This window comes from Theropithecus gelada, chromosome 2 (genome assembly GCF_003255815.1).
Source record: "Theropithecus gelada isolate Dixy chromosome 2, Tgel_1.0, whole genome shotgun sequence".
NCBI classification, from domain to species: Eukaryota; Metazoa; Chordata; class Mammalia; order Primates; family Cercopithecidae; genus Theropithecus; species Theropithecus gelada.
Window position 1 is genome coordinate 102,842,194 of NC_037669.1, and position 15,627 is coordinate 102,857,820.

Here is a 15,627-nt window from a genome sequence, read left to right on the forward strand (position 1 = left end):
AGTGCTTCAGAGCAGAAGAAATCAACCTGCCCAGTCTCAAAACCAAATGAAACTCAATAAATAGCCACACTCTCCTCCCTGCTGTGGACCATCCCCCAGTGCTTGATGAATGGACAGCACCCCTGGGCTCCCCAGAGACATCCCACAAAAATTAAGAGTAAATAACACCATTCTGCTCCCACTGCAGACATCTGCTCAGGCAGCATTCACCTAAGCTACCACTCGACCTTTTCCCTCCAGACCTCACAGAGGAACCCTTTTACCTCTAAGAAGCCCTAGCCTTCACACCACTGGGGTGACATAACAAGATTAAGGGGCATTTGTGGCTTCAGAACAATGACCCCCCTGTGTACAACGATCCCTCAAAGAGAGCCCAGGGTGACAGGGCGGATGGGAATGATGACCCACACCAACTCCAAGGGAAGAAAGCGTTAAGGAAAATCTGGGTGAACAAAGGAAGTGAAGAGACACGAGGCACAGATGGGGTGAGGGGACTCCACTGCTGCCACCATGCCGGGAGATCGGGTCAACAGAGAGTAGTGGTGACAGATGCAGTGGAACTGCAGGACTCCCAGAGCAAATCTGGCCGCAGGACAAACGGAAGTCAGACAATAGCAGTGCCTGAAAGAAGGCCAACACCTTAGTCTTGCCATTTTCTTCTGGGTTCATCCTTATAGGATACTAGAAATAAATCAGAAAGTGGATATCTTACCCCTGGCCAGTGTGATTGTGCAGATGCCAGTGGACACCCTATAAAACCTCAACGACCTTTCAACAGCCAGCTCAAATGTTCCCACCCTGAGGAAGCCTTCCCTAGTACCCCTGACAGTTAGGCATCCTCCCTCTCTGTGCTTCCAGCTCTATACACACACCCCTGGCCCCCACTTACTAAGGTGAAGAGTCATTGTCTATTTCCAAACCTGCCCCACCAGCCTGCAGCACCCTGCAAGGGCTGGGATCCAGTGAATTCATCCTCTCGTTCCCATAATAAATGTGCAAAAACCCTTGTTAAATAAGTACAAATTTTACTCCAGCCCAGGAGACTGAAAACCACAAGTGTCCAAAGCCTCACAGATGGACAGAGGTACCATGGAGAGCCAGTCTCCACCCTGCATGGTCCCTGACCTGCCTGGTCATGGTACAGAAGAAAAGCCTAGCTTACCCCATCATCCCCAGGGGCCACTCATCAGGGAGGAAGCCAAGTCCTCCTCTCACAGAAGAGCTCTGCAGAAGACAGGGCAGCAAGCAGGAAACAGACGTGGGCAGCCCAGACACAGTGACCTCAGTGGAAGTTGGAAAAACAGTATCCTTTGAAATGGACCACAGGGACCCTCACAGGTACATCTCCTTCCCACAGCTGTCAGATCAGTTCCCTTCAACCTTTTTGTTTCAACTCCAAGTATTGTTTTTGGATGAAGAAAAGCCCAGAAATCTTTCAGAGACCTCTCTGATCACTTCCTGTGACCTCCAATGGGAGAGCACCGTGTGCCTATCACCCTGACACAGGACCTGCCCCGGAGCTAATCTGAGGGAAGCAAACTTCCTGAGGGCAGAGTGGGTCAGCTACACTCCTGGGGGCAGGGGAGACTGCGTCTCACAGTCCTGCCTACAAATGTGCCAGCCTCTGAGATAAAAGCAAAGGGGCACCCAAGGACAGCACAAGTGCTTTCAGGGCTTTTATTTTTTTTAAGAAGTTGGTAGCTGGAACACTTCTCCCTGACAGCTGACAGTTCAAATCCTGACACTTCACTTCCAGGTAAATAATACAACCAGTTGGGATGCCCTCTGATACGTTGCTCAAGGTGCCTTGGCCTTCTTCAAGGCAAGGACAGATAAAGAGCCTTCACCCCTGGTGACATTGTTAGGCTACTAAGCCAGCCCTGGGGCCACCTACCTCCAGGGAGCTAATTTGGGGTCATATAGTTGAAAGCCTCAGTCAGGTTTTCTCTTAGCTGCAGCCTATAGCATTCCTAACCCACGCACCTCTGGCCTCCTGCCCTTAGGAGGGTTAGAAACGATGGGCAGTACGTATCTATGTGTCCATATACATGCATGGTCTCCTAGCCCTCCCTGCTTTTCTAGTCCCACCCAAAACTTAAAGTAACTCAAAATCTAACTGTCAGTTAGGCCAGACCGAGCCAAGCCCCTACTTAACACAGTCAGCTGATGCCTCCAGGCCTTCTAGTTCACTGCTGCTCAGCTGAATCCTGGGACTTTATCAATAGCTGCCCCTTCAGACACCCAACCTGCTGGGTGTCTCCCATGCTCCCATGCAGCATGCTCAGCTACCGCTTTACCTGCCCCACCTTGCTTCCTCTCTGAGGGGCTCTAGCTTGTCTTTGAAGGCTTCCCTGCTCTCCCTGATTCCCTTGTCCTCCTGGAATAGACCACGGTGGTCACCCTCTGCTTCATCCTCATCCACATCCCAAACTGAACCTTGCCCTGACCTTATTCCTATCTTGGGGCCTGGCTCAGAAGATGAGGGCCCCTCACCCTCAGCCTGTGTACTGAATTCTATCACTCTCACCAACCTCATCCCCCCATCCCTCATCCCTGGAGCAGCCTCCCATCCTCCCTCTTGTCTCTTCAACCTCTCCAGGACCCTTAGGGTTAGGCATAGGGTCAGGGCATCAGGGTTCACATAGATGAAGGTGAAGCTGAGGGTGAAGCCCCTCTGATCTCTTCCAAGAGGGTAAGGGACTTGGGAGACCAGAAAATGGCTCAAAGATGTTCTTGGCCTAATCACCGATCCAGAGCCTCCCATCCTTTAAACACCTCCCTGAACTACCTGCTGGTCCCATTTGCTCCTTTGCAGCCAAGCTTCTGGAGAGGCAGTCAGGAGTCACTCTCTTTTCTTGCTTCTTCTCTCACCCACCTACTGCCATATGGCTTTTGCCCCATCACTTCTCTAGAGCCACCACGGCCAATGGCACCCCTGACCTCCCCCTGCCACCTCCGACAAGTCCCAGGCCTCACTCTGCTTGGCCCTTCTGCTGACTTTGACGCCACTGCCCGACCAAGTAACCCTGCCTTATAATCCTCATAGCACCTACCACCATGTGGAATCACCTTCCCTTTTATATTAATAAGAACTGCATGTCCTTGGTCTCCTCACCCATAAAATGGGGATAACACCCCCACTCATGTCATGGATTGTTAAGAAGACTAAGAGTTATCATGTGTTTTGTCAAAAAGAGGATGGATGAACAAACTCAAGGATATTCAGTCAATGGAATGCTACTCAGTAAGGGGAAAAACAAGCAACATGCCAACATGAACAAACTTCAAATGCATCACACTGATTGAAAGAGGCCAGAAACAAAAGAGTCCATAGTGTATATTCCCACCAATGTGAAATTCTAGAATGGGCAAGATGGATCGATGGTGATAGAAGTCAGAACAGTGGTTGTCTATCAGGAGAGGGGTCTGAGTAGACAGAGCACAAGGAAACTCTCTGGGGTGATAGAAGTATTCTTTATTGTGGTGGGGTGGTAGTCACACAATGTATGCAGTGGTCAAAACTCATGGAGTCATACACTCAAATTGGTGCATTTTATTGTATGCAAATTCTACCTTAATACAGAAAGAAAACAACAACAAAGAATGAACACACATGAAGTGCTCACACCATGCCAGGCAGGTGGTAGGAGCTTACCAAACATTGGTTGCCTGTGGCTCCCTGGCTATAATCTAAGGTCACAGCCTAGGTCAGGTTCCCCATCAAATCCCCAGGATCTGATGCATGGCAGCATCTCAGCAGGTCAATGTACCTTAGCTGAATGAATAAGAGAATGGATGATTGTGACCACAACATCCTTGCATGCTCCTCTACAGCTGTCATGGCCCAACCACTCTTCTTGGGCCTTCTCTTGGCCTCTTGTTCAGGGTAGGGCTCCTCAGGCTCCGCTCCTAGGTCTCTTCTCTTGATATGTGCTCTCCCTGGAGTTCTTCTTGAATAACTTTACATTTGTCCCTGTTGAGCTCCAACTCACCAGATTCAACCCTCCATCCCAGGCTGGAGTCTGGGGTCTCCCACCCATTGTGTAACTGCCTCACTTTACTTTACCTCCATATGTGAGCAAACTCCTGGAGAAGGCTGTCCCTCACCATGAAGAAGAGAAAAAGAAAATCCTCTTTGGATTGAAGCTCACAGCAGGAAGATTTAAAAATACAAGAATGATGAGAAAGCAGAGTCTATGTGATGGACCTTCAGCCAGATGGCCGCGGTTTTAAGAGGGCCTGTTGGTCCGGGTGTGGTGGCTCACGTCTGTAATCCAAGCACTTTGGGAGGCTGAGGCAGGCGGATCACAAGGTTAGGAGTTCGAGACCAGCCTGATCAACATGGTGAAACCCCATCTCTACTAAAAATATTTTTAAAATAGCCAGGCATGGTGGTGTGCACCTGTGATCCCAGCTCCTCAGGAGGCTGAGGCAGGAGAATCATTTGAACCCAGGAGGCAGAGGTTGCAGTGAGCCGAGATCACACCACTGTACTCCAGCCTGGGTGATAGAGCAAGACTCCGTCTCAAAAAAAGAAAAGAAGAAGAAGAAGAAAAAAAAAAGCCTGTTTTCAACTGTGAAAAGTTGAGGAGTGTGTTTGTTTTATTTGAGAAGAATCCTGACAAACCAAAGTAAGACGCTCAGGATAGTGAAGAGAGCAAAGACGACATCATGAAAGCACTAACTAGAGCAACCAGCTTCACAAATCTAACCTCAATCATTTGGAGCCACAAAAGCTGTTTTATCCAGAGGAAGGGCTGATAAAGAAAGTGAAAATCCAGTCACATGGGAAATAATTACAGGAACCAAGGAGGCCTTATCTTAGTGAAGTCACCACTTGGGGGACACAATTGCCCCCTTCAGATACTAAAGGGCTGCTATGTAAAAGACACAAGACCGAGAAGCAGAATTTTAGGGCGGCAAATTTAACCCAATTTACATCAAACTTGCTAAGATTTATTAAGCAGTTAAACCAGGCACTGTTCTGAACATTTTACACGTACTGCAGGTGGTCCCTGACTTATGATGGTTCAACTTACAATTTTTCAACTTCACAAGGGTGCGAAAGCCATAGGAATGCAGCACACTCCTTGACTTACCATGAGGCTACATCTGGACAAACCCGTCCTAAGTTGAAAATACCGTGTTTTGACTTTGAATGGGTTTATCTGGAAATAACCCCATCCTAAGTCAAGGAGCATCTGTATTGCTGTCCTGGCCAACAGAGGAGAATCCTGAAACAGAAAGGTCAGCGCACTTGCCCAGGAAACTCACCTAGTAAGGGCGGAGTCAGGGCTGGAACCTGGCCACCTGGCCCCTGAGTTCACATTCAACCTCAAGGCTCTTCTGCCTCTTTAATAATTCAAGATTTAATGTTCCTGGGGCAAGCGGGTTCCCTTAGAAGTAACTGGGCTCCCACTCGTGAGGCATCTCACTCAGAACAAGAGGCTATGTGGCCCTGCAGTGGAGACCAGCAGAAGGTACTGCTGAATAAGAAGGATCTGGGGTATGGAACTACATGGCCTCTGGGATCCCTTCCAGCTCTGAGATCCTACTAGTCTATTTTAGAAAGTTCTGCCATCAGGTTATTAACAAAACCTAAGAATTGGCTCTCACTCCAAAGTGTAATTCTGCCTCCTCTGACTCATACAGCTAGAAATATTTGGAGAGGGTTCACGGGTGGTGGCGGCGGCCCACTGGCCTTTGTAGGAGAGATCCAGACTGCACGGGCCTCAGCAAGCTCTGGGCCTCAGCTCATGTCCTTCACCTCTGCTGCCAACAGGGAATGACGTGCTGTCTAACGGGCAGGAGGCTCCCAGTCCCCAGGGTGTTGTGGACTGACTGGAGGTAAGAATGCAGGGTGTACAGATGAAGAGATAAAACGAACAGTGCTTCCCAGCACCCGCAGGAAATAATAAAATATTTGTATGGCACATTATGGAAGGTTCTTAGCCAAAGGCAAATAGCTTTAGGGCTTAAGAGAGTTAGGCTACCCCAACCCCTACCTAGAAGCTCCCAGGATGCTATCATCTCATACCTGCAAGCCATTCAAGGCCACAGATAGAAACTCTGGGATAGAGAATAATTAGAATGAGAAAATAAGGTAGCATTTCAACTTACTAAGCACCTCCAGGCTACAAGGAACAGGACAGAGGAAAGAGCCCATGAATGGCAAATGGCTCCATCCCTCACCCTGAACAGCACAATTCAAGGAGCAAGAGTGAGGCCTCTCACCTGAGGAGAACCACGCTGTCGGACATGAAGGCTCCAACAGTGACATCTGAAAATGAGAAGTTTACAGCGTTCAGAAACTTGCTGAAGTCCACACCCAACAGCTCCCTGGGAATGAGCTCACAAGGATGGAGGCCCAGCCTTGAGGCCAGAGAGCCCTCTGACAGCCACCTTCTGGGCTATACAATGATCTTGTAAGAATGGAAGCCACACTCTCCTATGCAGCAGCCAATCCCTACGCAGGCTACTGGGGCCTTGAAACGTGGCTGGTCTCAGTCGAGAGGTGCTGTGAGTATAAAATACACACCACATTTCAAAGACCTAGTACAGAAAACCATTAACTACCTCACTCATAACTTTCATATTGATTATATGTTGAAATGATAATATGTTGGCTATATCAGGCTAAAACAATTAATAAAATTAACTTCACCTTTTTATCATTTTATGTAATTACGGGAATATTTTAGACTACACATATGGCTTATACTTCTTTTGACATCAGTGAATTAGAGAAAGACATACCTAGAATTCAGTGACTCTTGGAAAATTCTCTAGGTTCTGAAGAACACGGAATCGTCACCCTCCACCCCTCACTCTATGTGACCTGAGTATCTCATGGTATCCCTGTCTGTAAAATGAAGATAATTATCCCCACGGCCTTCTTCAAAGGCTGATAATATTTCATTACATTTAAATCAGAAAATATTTATTAGTCATTATATAATATTCATTAAGTACTCACTAGATTTATAGTAAATATTTACTAAATATATGAAATCAGATATTTAAGTCAGTAAATTCATGAAAATACTTGGTAAGCTATAAACAAGACCCTGGTTTAACCAGTAATGTTTATTCCTAAATAACTTTAATTTAGGAAGTACTTACTCTTCCAGTGGTTGTATGCCTTTCTCCCTACCACTCCAACCCGGCAATATAAATCCCTGGCCGTGGGGTTCCCACTACTACTTCACAGAACCAAGTATCTGAGTCCAAGAGTGTCCGAATCTGCACATCACTAAATGCATTGAGCATCTATATGATGGCCTCATTAAGGAGAAACAAATGGCAAATCCACGAATTATAGTGTTCCTAAAATTTCTCCACTTGGGTGTATTTATCAATTTTGTTCTTCAATAGTCTTTTTAAATTAGCAATATGTTTAAAAATAAAAGAACCTGACGAATTTGTCAGTTTCCCTTATGAAAAACACAAGATCAGAAATTCAGATCCATTGTGAACTGTGAACACCTTGCTCACCTCACATTTGCAGAAAAGCAGCTGAACCACTGGGAAGGGTGGATCCCCGTGCACTGCAGGCTCTGGGCAGCCCCTGACAATGAGTCTCAGCATCCTTGTCTATAAAGCGGGGAAAACACCCTATCCTCCTTATCCGCTGGGGTCACTGTGAGATGCATATTGCATGTGGAAGCATTTTGTACATATTAAATGCTAAACCCATATAAGGTATTATTTGAGGATGGCCACAAATTGCCCAGAACAAGAACTGTTTTCTCAAACTTACAAAGGCCCAGGAGGGTCTTTCTTGGGACAAAAGCTTTGTCAACACTGACTTCTTTCTATTCCCACACTTCCTCCTGGCTCTGCAGTCTTGAGGAATTTCCAAAACTCCTATCTGTACAAAAGTACACAAAGTGGTGTCCTCATACAAGACTGCGTTAGTTTTCTTAAATTTTAGTGGAAAGAAATATTTCTCAAAAGCAAGATGACTACAAAATTTACAGAAATGTTTCCTGAATTCCATGACCATTCTGGATTTTTTTCAAATTCTTACTGTTGTTTCCTCACCTGACCCCACTCCATCTTGAAACACACCTGAAGAACCACTACTCCACCACCCAGGCAATTTGACCTAGGCCAGATATCACTTGGGATTGGGTTGGAAATCATGTATTTTTATGCAGTTAGCCACAACCACCACAGGCATTAATTAACCCTAAAGTCAAGCCAGCCAGCCTTGAATGGTGAAGGTCTCCTTTGTCCACACACAAGAGGACATGGTTTTCTTTTCACTCCAAATCTTTCTCCACCATTTTCTTTCAAGAGTAGGGGCGGGGGGTGGGGGCATGTGGGGGGTGGGGGATGCTGCTCCTTTTCCTGCCCAGAGTAAGAAGCCTTTGAATGTGGTTAAATACAAAGGAAAACATGAGGTTTCACTATTCACCGTTTTAGATGTGGCCAGTGCGATTTTTCGTCATTAGAATCACCGCCACAGAAACCACTATAAAAATCCACCCTCCTGGTGCTAAGCCCTTCAGAGTAGATCATTTTCAAACCCCAAAATAAATGTCAACATTATTTTCACCTTAAAATTGAACACCAGGCAAAACACCCTATTCTATCGTGTGAATTGTCGTAATTCTAAATGGATGTGATGATTGCTAACCAGACAGAAAATTATTCTACTTCATGCATTTATCTTCATTTATCTCACATGCCTTCAAAGAAAAACAGCTTACCAGGATAGCCATTTCCATCCATATCAATGCCTCCCGATATGGACTGACCAAACATCCGGAGCACTGGATTTATCTTCCGCCCAGACAGTTTCTGAAACAGATAATAGGGAAATGGAGTCACAGGAAAAGACCACTGTCACAAATAAGAACTGTGACTGCTTTATTCCAGCTTCCCTTGACACTCGGTCTTAAAGTTGTTGAAAGAAAAAAAAAAAAAGAGTAATCCGAATGTGATCAGCAAGTCTTTAGCAGACAGTTGAAGACCACACACTCCTTTATTATTACTTGCCTTGGCCAAATGTCATCATTTAATTTTCTTTCTAAGTTCTGTGCTAATGAAAAAAATCCACCTAGACTACCATGATAATGTTTTGACATGCTGAAGTTCAAAATGGATACAGTTTAACTTCCATTTCTAATGGAGGTTCTGTTTGTTTTTACACAGGTGTAGCTGGCTGAAATTCTAAGAACATATTTAGCTTCTATCTTTCTTCCCAAATATGTACTAAATATTTAACACTCTCCTCCTAAGAGGCACACATTACAGAGTCTTTCCCTAGACAGACAGGTAATTAACGTGTCTAGCTGGAAAAGATGGCCATGTGGAAACTACCTCTCTGTCCAGCCAACCAGAAGATCTATAGATTCTGGAGCTTCACAGACAGGAGTGAACAGTTTTACCCAGTAAATCTAGAACTCCATGGTCCTGAACCTTCTTAAACTGTAGGAAGTCAAAACAACTCGGCTGAAGAAGATGCCCTCCCCTCTAGAAAACAGCCCCCTCAACCAACCGGAGTTCACAACTTCACCATGGGACACGCTAGCATCTATGCTTACTTTATATGTTTTTTAAAAACGAAACTTTCTTTCTCTCTTTTTTTTTTTTTTTTTTTTTTGAGGCAGAGTCTTCACTCTGTCGCCCAGGCTGGAGTGCAGTGGCACCATCTCGGCTCACTGCAAGCTCCGCCTCCCGGGTTCGCGCCATTCTCCTGCCTCAGCCTCCCGAGTAGCTGGGACTACAGGCGCCCGCCACCTCGCCCGGCTAGTTTTTTGTATTTTAGTAGAGACGGGGTTTCACCGTGTTAGCCAGGATGGTCTCGATCTCCTGACCTCGTGATCCGCCCGCCTCGGCCTCCCAAAGTGCAGGGATTACAGGCGTGAGCCACCGCGCCCGGCCACTCTCTCTCTTTTTTTTTAAGAGATAGAGTCTTGCTCTGTTGCCCAGGCTAGAATGCAATGGCACAATCACAGCCCACTGCAGCCTCAAACCCCTGGGTGTAAGTGATCCTCCCGCCTCAGCCTTCCAAGTAGCTGAGACTATAGGCATGCTCCAATATACCCAGCTGTTTTACTTTTTTGTCAGACGGGGTCTTGCCATGTTGCCCAAGCTGGTCTCAAACCCCAAGTCTTGAACAATGTTCCTGCCTCAACTTCCCAAGGAACTGGGATTACAGCCACTACTCCTGGCTGTGCCTACTTTTTATTCATCACTAAGTTCATCACACATCCACACAGGCAGCACTGATTCAGCAATATTTATTGTACAAACTGCCTTTGTCACACTGAAGCTGTGCATCAACATTCATGTGGCGCAGTTCCTCACAAAGATACTGAACTTCTTGAATCAGAAAAGTCCCATCTTCTGGGATCTGACCTACTCTTTCTGCCTTTATCTGCATGGTTCCCAGGGGAGGCTTACTTCCTGATGCCCTCACTGTGGAGGACAAGAGAAATGCTTTGTTTTCAAAGTGCAACAGAACCAGGTTTACCAGCTATCTAGGGGCTCCCTTTGACTTTCTTTCCTTATCCTTCTCTTTCCTGAGTCATCCTGCAGAGAAGTCACGAAAGCAGGGAGGGGGTACTTTCCACAGGATCTACAGATGGAGGCACGAAGGATGCCCCCTGACCCCCAGCAGCTGATAACTGCAAATTACCCTCCTAGAAGTGATCAGAGAAGGCTGCTTGCCATCCTCGGTTAAGCCATCCAACAGGAAATGTGCAAGCACCAAAGTACAAATCAGAACACTGTAGGAAACACTGAAGAGAACCCTACATCCCACATGGCTCTGTCTAAACAAACATGCATGTGTGTCTGTGCATTTCTTAAAAGCCACATTTTGAAGCAGACCCTCTCAGCTCTGAAGTCCAAGAACTCTAGCAGCAGCCTGCCCCTGGATCTACATTTCTAAGGTATGCTGTGGCTGGGACGAGGGGGAGAGTGAAGGGGTGGTCCATCTGGGGGTGGTGATGCAGGCTTAAGTTATCCCACAGACATCTGCAGGCCATTATGCTATAAAGCCAAGAAGATAAGTCTGCCCAGTGCTAATAACCCTAAATGAAAACCAGGAGCCCTGGAAACCTCCACTTGACCAGGTTTCTATGCAGTGTCCCTTCCAGCAAGAGAAGGATCACAGGAGCCGCCATATGCCCAGAGGGCTCTTGCATTGGGAAAGGTACACAAGGATCTTAAAATCAACACTCTCCGTGGTAAACTCAAGAGAGAGAGTTAAAGAGCAATGTGGAAGAAGTGTGGGCCCTGATCTCACAATTTACCCAGCAGAAATAATACCAATCTGGGCCAAAGCAAAGTGATTCCATTGCCCAGAGTTGTTTCTGATTCCCTCCTCTAGTTCACCCACACAATGCCTGCTCTGTCCAGGACCTGAGCCTGCAAGAATCTGCCATTAAAAGGTTTTGTTTTTTCCTTTTAAATCACTGCCCTTATCATACACATATTAGCAGCTTGGAAAAGTATAATCATAGTTGCTTCTTTCTTTTTTTTGTCTTAAAAGTCCCAAACCACTTCTCTTTGTCAAAGCAAAGGAGCCAGCCTGCATGCTGACAAAGGCAGGCTGGTCCAGCTGCTATCCCTGCTTCCTACTAAAGACACTCCATGCTAACCACAAGAGTTATACTGTGGTTCTCTACAGGGATTCCACCCAGCAACCAAACAAAACACTGGAGGGCCCCAGAGGAGGGGAAGCCAGGGTCTCTCACAGGTTGCCTCACTGTGTGATTAGCTTCTGAGGTCCAGGAAAACAAGCTTCCCGGAGGATGCGTGGAGAATGACCCTGACCGCTGCCCGAGCATGGGGCTCCTTGGGTGACTTTTAGCTTGTCACACTGGGAAGAGCATCAACGCCCCAGCCTAGGGCAGCTCTTGTGACTCAGATGTGGCCCCCAAACTGTACCTAAAGCTCTCTTCCTCCTGCCTTGTAGGCTGAATCACCAAAGTTTATTAATCCCCTGTTATGTATTTCTAATGAAAAGAGGATGGTCTGGTTAGATAAATGCCCCTCAGAGAATGTACGCCTCATGGCAAAATAGTTTCCATATTCGTAAGTTTTCCTACTGAGTTTCTGAGTGTTTCTTTTTGCAATGTGGAGTTGAGGATGGTGGTTACGATACAAATTTCAGGCATCAGACTGGCAAAGATTCCGTGGCCATACTGCCACTTACGACCTTGGGCAAGTTAAATAACCTCCTTGGGGTATAGTCACCTCATGGATAAATGGTGGATAATAAACAGACCCATCTTATATGGCTGCTGTGAGGATTAAGGGTAAAGAAAGGGCAGAGTAGGCACCCAAAAAACAGTCCCTCCTCTTCCCAGTGCCTCCCAAAGCCCTGTCTCCTGCAAGTGAGGCACTGAGCTCAGCAGGAGGCCAGCAGACAGGGGATCTGAGGCACCAGTGACAACCAACCAACCCTCCACCCTTAACTAGTTTATCTCTATCTGCCACAGGACAATTATTCATGTAGAAGTTGTACTTGCATTTACATGCTGCCTCTTAAAATTAAAATACAAATATATACATATGAGTAGGAAGTAGTTAGCATGTAATAAGTGTACAATAAATAAATATTTGTTGATTGGAAATTTCTCAGTGTGTGTTCCCTTCTGTCTCTGACCCACTGGGAAAAGACCAGAGCCGGTGCCACTCCACATGCAGACATCCACAAATGTCCTGACAATGCTTCTGCTGAGAGCATGACTTCCTTTTTTCCCATGGGCTGGGCTTGACACCATCAGCAAGATTGAACACCAAGCTGATACGGCAAAAAACAGAACTCACCACTTCCATGTTCCCAAGTAGAGGGCACAAGGGCAGAGTCCTAACTGGCTCCTGGTTTTGAGGCCAGCTGGGATGACAGCCTGTGATCAGTTTCAGGCCCCTCCACCATGGACCATTGTCCTTCTAGATATATATTAAAATATATCCCTTTGCCTTAGCACAGACGGTTGACAAAGTAGTCACCAAAAAGAGAAAGCTTCCTTTCCTTTCTTTTTTTTTTTTCTTTCATTTCTTTTTTTTTTTATTATTATACTTTAAGTTCTAGGGTGCAGGTTTGTTACGTATGTATACATGTGCCATGTTGGTGTGCTGCACCCATTAACTCATCATTTACATTAGGTATATCTCCTAATGCTATCCCTCCCTCCTACCCCCTCCCCACAATAGGACCCGGTGTGTGATGTTCCCCTTCCTGTGTCCAAGTGATCTCATTGTTCAATTCCCACCTATGAGTGAGAACATGCAGTATTTGGTTTTCTGTTCTTGCGATAGTTTGCTGAGAATGATGGTCTCCAGCTGCATCCATGTCCCTGCAAAGGACATGAACTCATCCTTTTTTATGGCTGCATAGTATTCCATGGTGTATATGTGCCACATCTTCTTAATCCAGTCTGTCACTGATGGACATTTGGGTTGATTCCAAGTCTTTGCTATTGTGAATAGTGCCGCAATAAACATACGTGTGCATGTGTCTCTATAGCAGCATGACTTATAATCCTTTGGGTATATCCCCAGTAGTGGGATGGCTGGGTCAAATGGTATTTCTAGTTCTAGATCCTTGAGGAATCGCCACACTGTTTTCCACAATGGTTGAACTAGTTTATAATCCCATCAACAGTGTAAAAGTGTTCCTATTTCTCCACATCCTCTCCAGCACCTGTTGTTTCCTGACTTTGTAATGATTGCCATTCTAACTGGTGTGAGATGGTATCTCATCGTGGTTTTGATTTGCATTTCTCTGATGGCGAGTGATGATGAGCATTTTTTCTTAAATAAATGGCTCTAACTCTGAGTAAGAGTTGAAAATTATCTTCTTTAGGAAAAATGCATCCCTGAGTGTGAGCAAACTTGGGATTCTAAGAATTTTTTTTTTTTTTTTAGTATTTAATAAGCAATATTAATTGTATCTTTCACAAAAGGGTAGGAAGGCCAAGGCAAGAAAAACGTTTTTCTTTGTACCTCCAGGGCATGGTGCATAACGAAGGTTCCAAACATGTTTGTTGAATGAATGTATGAATAGTTGCCATATCACTCTCACACCAATTACCATTGAGTACTGCGGGACTATCCCACTGGCATCACCGTGATAGATATAGACCGCCCCTGCGAAGTCGTCCTCCTTGGGTGCACCAATGGCCACATCTGAGGGTAGAAAAACAGCTATGGGTTAAAAAGCCACATTAACAATATAAGTGCAGCTTCCCTAATTCTGGTTATCATGTCTGAGTCCCTGGATGCCAGAAATTATTAGTTGTTGATGGTCAAGCATTAATTTAGACACATGATCCCTTAGTAGGAAAAAAAAAAAAAAAAAAAAGGCCGGGTGTGGTGGCTCATGCCTATAATCCCAGCACTTTGGGAGGCCGAGGCAGGCAGGTTGTCTGAGGTCAAGAGTTCAAGACTAGCCTGGCCAACATGGTGAAACTCCATCTCTACTAAAAATATAAAAATTAGCTGGGCGTGGTGGCACACGCCTGTAGTCTCAGCTACTCTGGCAGCTAAGGCAAGACAATCACTTGAACCCGGGAGGCAGAGGTTGCAGTGAGCTGAGATTATGCCACTGGACTCTAGCCTGGGCAACAGAGTGAGACTCCATCTCAAAAAAAAAAAAAAAAACAGTGAAAACTATAGAAGCTGACCGAGAAGAGTTTAGTTCCAAAAAAGTTTCTACCTTACGCTCATAAGAAAAATCACTGACCCATCCAATAAAAGAAATGCAAATCTAAACTACCTGCCCTAATTTCCGTCAGGGAGAATTCCATAGACAATGGCTATTGCGTAACTGAGAAAATCTGAGGTCCTGGATAAAGGACTATTCCTTATTATTATTTGATAATAAATCCATTCCTGGATAAAGGAAATGTACAGAGGGCATTCACTTCACACACACAAAAACAACATTACTCTCACAAACTGGCAACTCCTAGAACAAAGCCTAGATCTTCCTAACTTTATTTCCTTGCTTCTAACAAAGTCATGTGTCTGCAGAAGTGAGGCCAAGGGGGAGGAAAATGAAGCCCTCTGTAGCCAGTGTTAGGAGGTATCAAAGACGTCTGGATGGCTGGCCTGGGCAAGGGTGGCCCCACCTCCACCACCATATACCCTGGTGACATGGCTGCTCCGCCTCCCGATGTCCTTATGCTGTGTATGCAGGGAGGCGAAGAGGCTCAAACAAGCCAGAGAGAGAGGCCAAGAGGCTGTGAGGAATACTGCTGTCCAAACAGACCTAAACATTAGGTACATATGCCTCCACGCCTCCCAAGACACACACACACACACACACACACACACACGTGCACTCTCAAAAGGCAACCCAGCTGCTGCTATAATCAGGCAGAAGATGTCTGGGTTTCTAATTCTCTCCTCACTCATTTCCCCATCAACGTGGTAGAGCATCATGGAGCATCAAAGGCTCGGAAGCAAGGAGAGTTGATGGCAGGATGAAGCTGTTCAAACTTCTCTGCCATAAGAAGTCCCAAATGAACCAGCCCCAAGGTTTGTTTCCACTGCAAACAACAAAGAACACCGAGCTAGTGAGAAGGGGTTATGCAGAGACAAAACTCCAGTGGGCTGGAAGCTCGGCCCTGCGTGTCTACACGGAGAGCACCTCTAAATGTG

The 15,627-nt window shown here is 45.9% G+C and overlaps 1 protein-coding gene across 1 annotated transcript in view; it reads right to left on the reverse strand.

Moving 5' to 3' along the window:
- ITGA9 (integrin subunit alpha 9) overlaps window positions 1–15,627 on the reverse strand; it is a 388,125-nt gene that overhangs the window by 300,361 nt on the left and 72,137 nt on the right. Inside the window, exons 11-13 of the mRNA XM_025377670.1 lie at window positions 14,057–14,151; window positions 8,715–8,805; window positions 6,235–6,280 (exon numbers count right to left, since the gene is read on the reverse strand). Of these exons, the coding sequence (XP_025233455.1) occupies window positions 6,235–6,280; window positions 8,715–8,805; window positions 14,057–14,151 (232 nt within the window). The remainder of the gene's footprint in view (window positions 1–6,234; window positions 6,281–8,714; window positions 8,806–14,056; window positions 14,152–15,627) is intronic.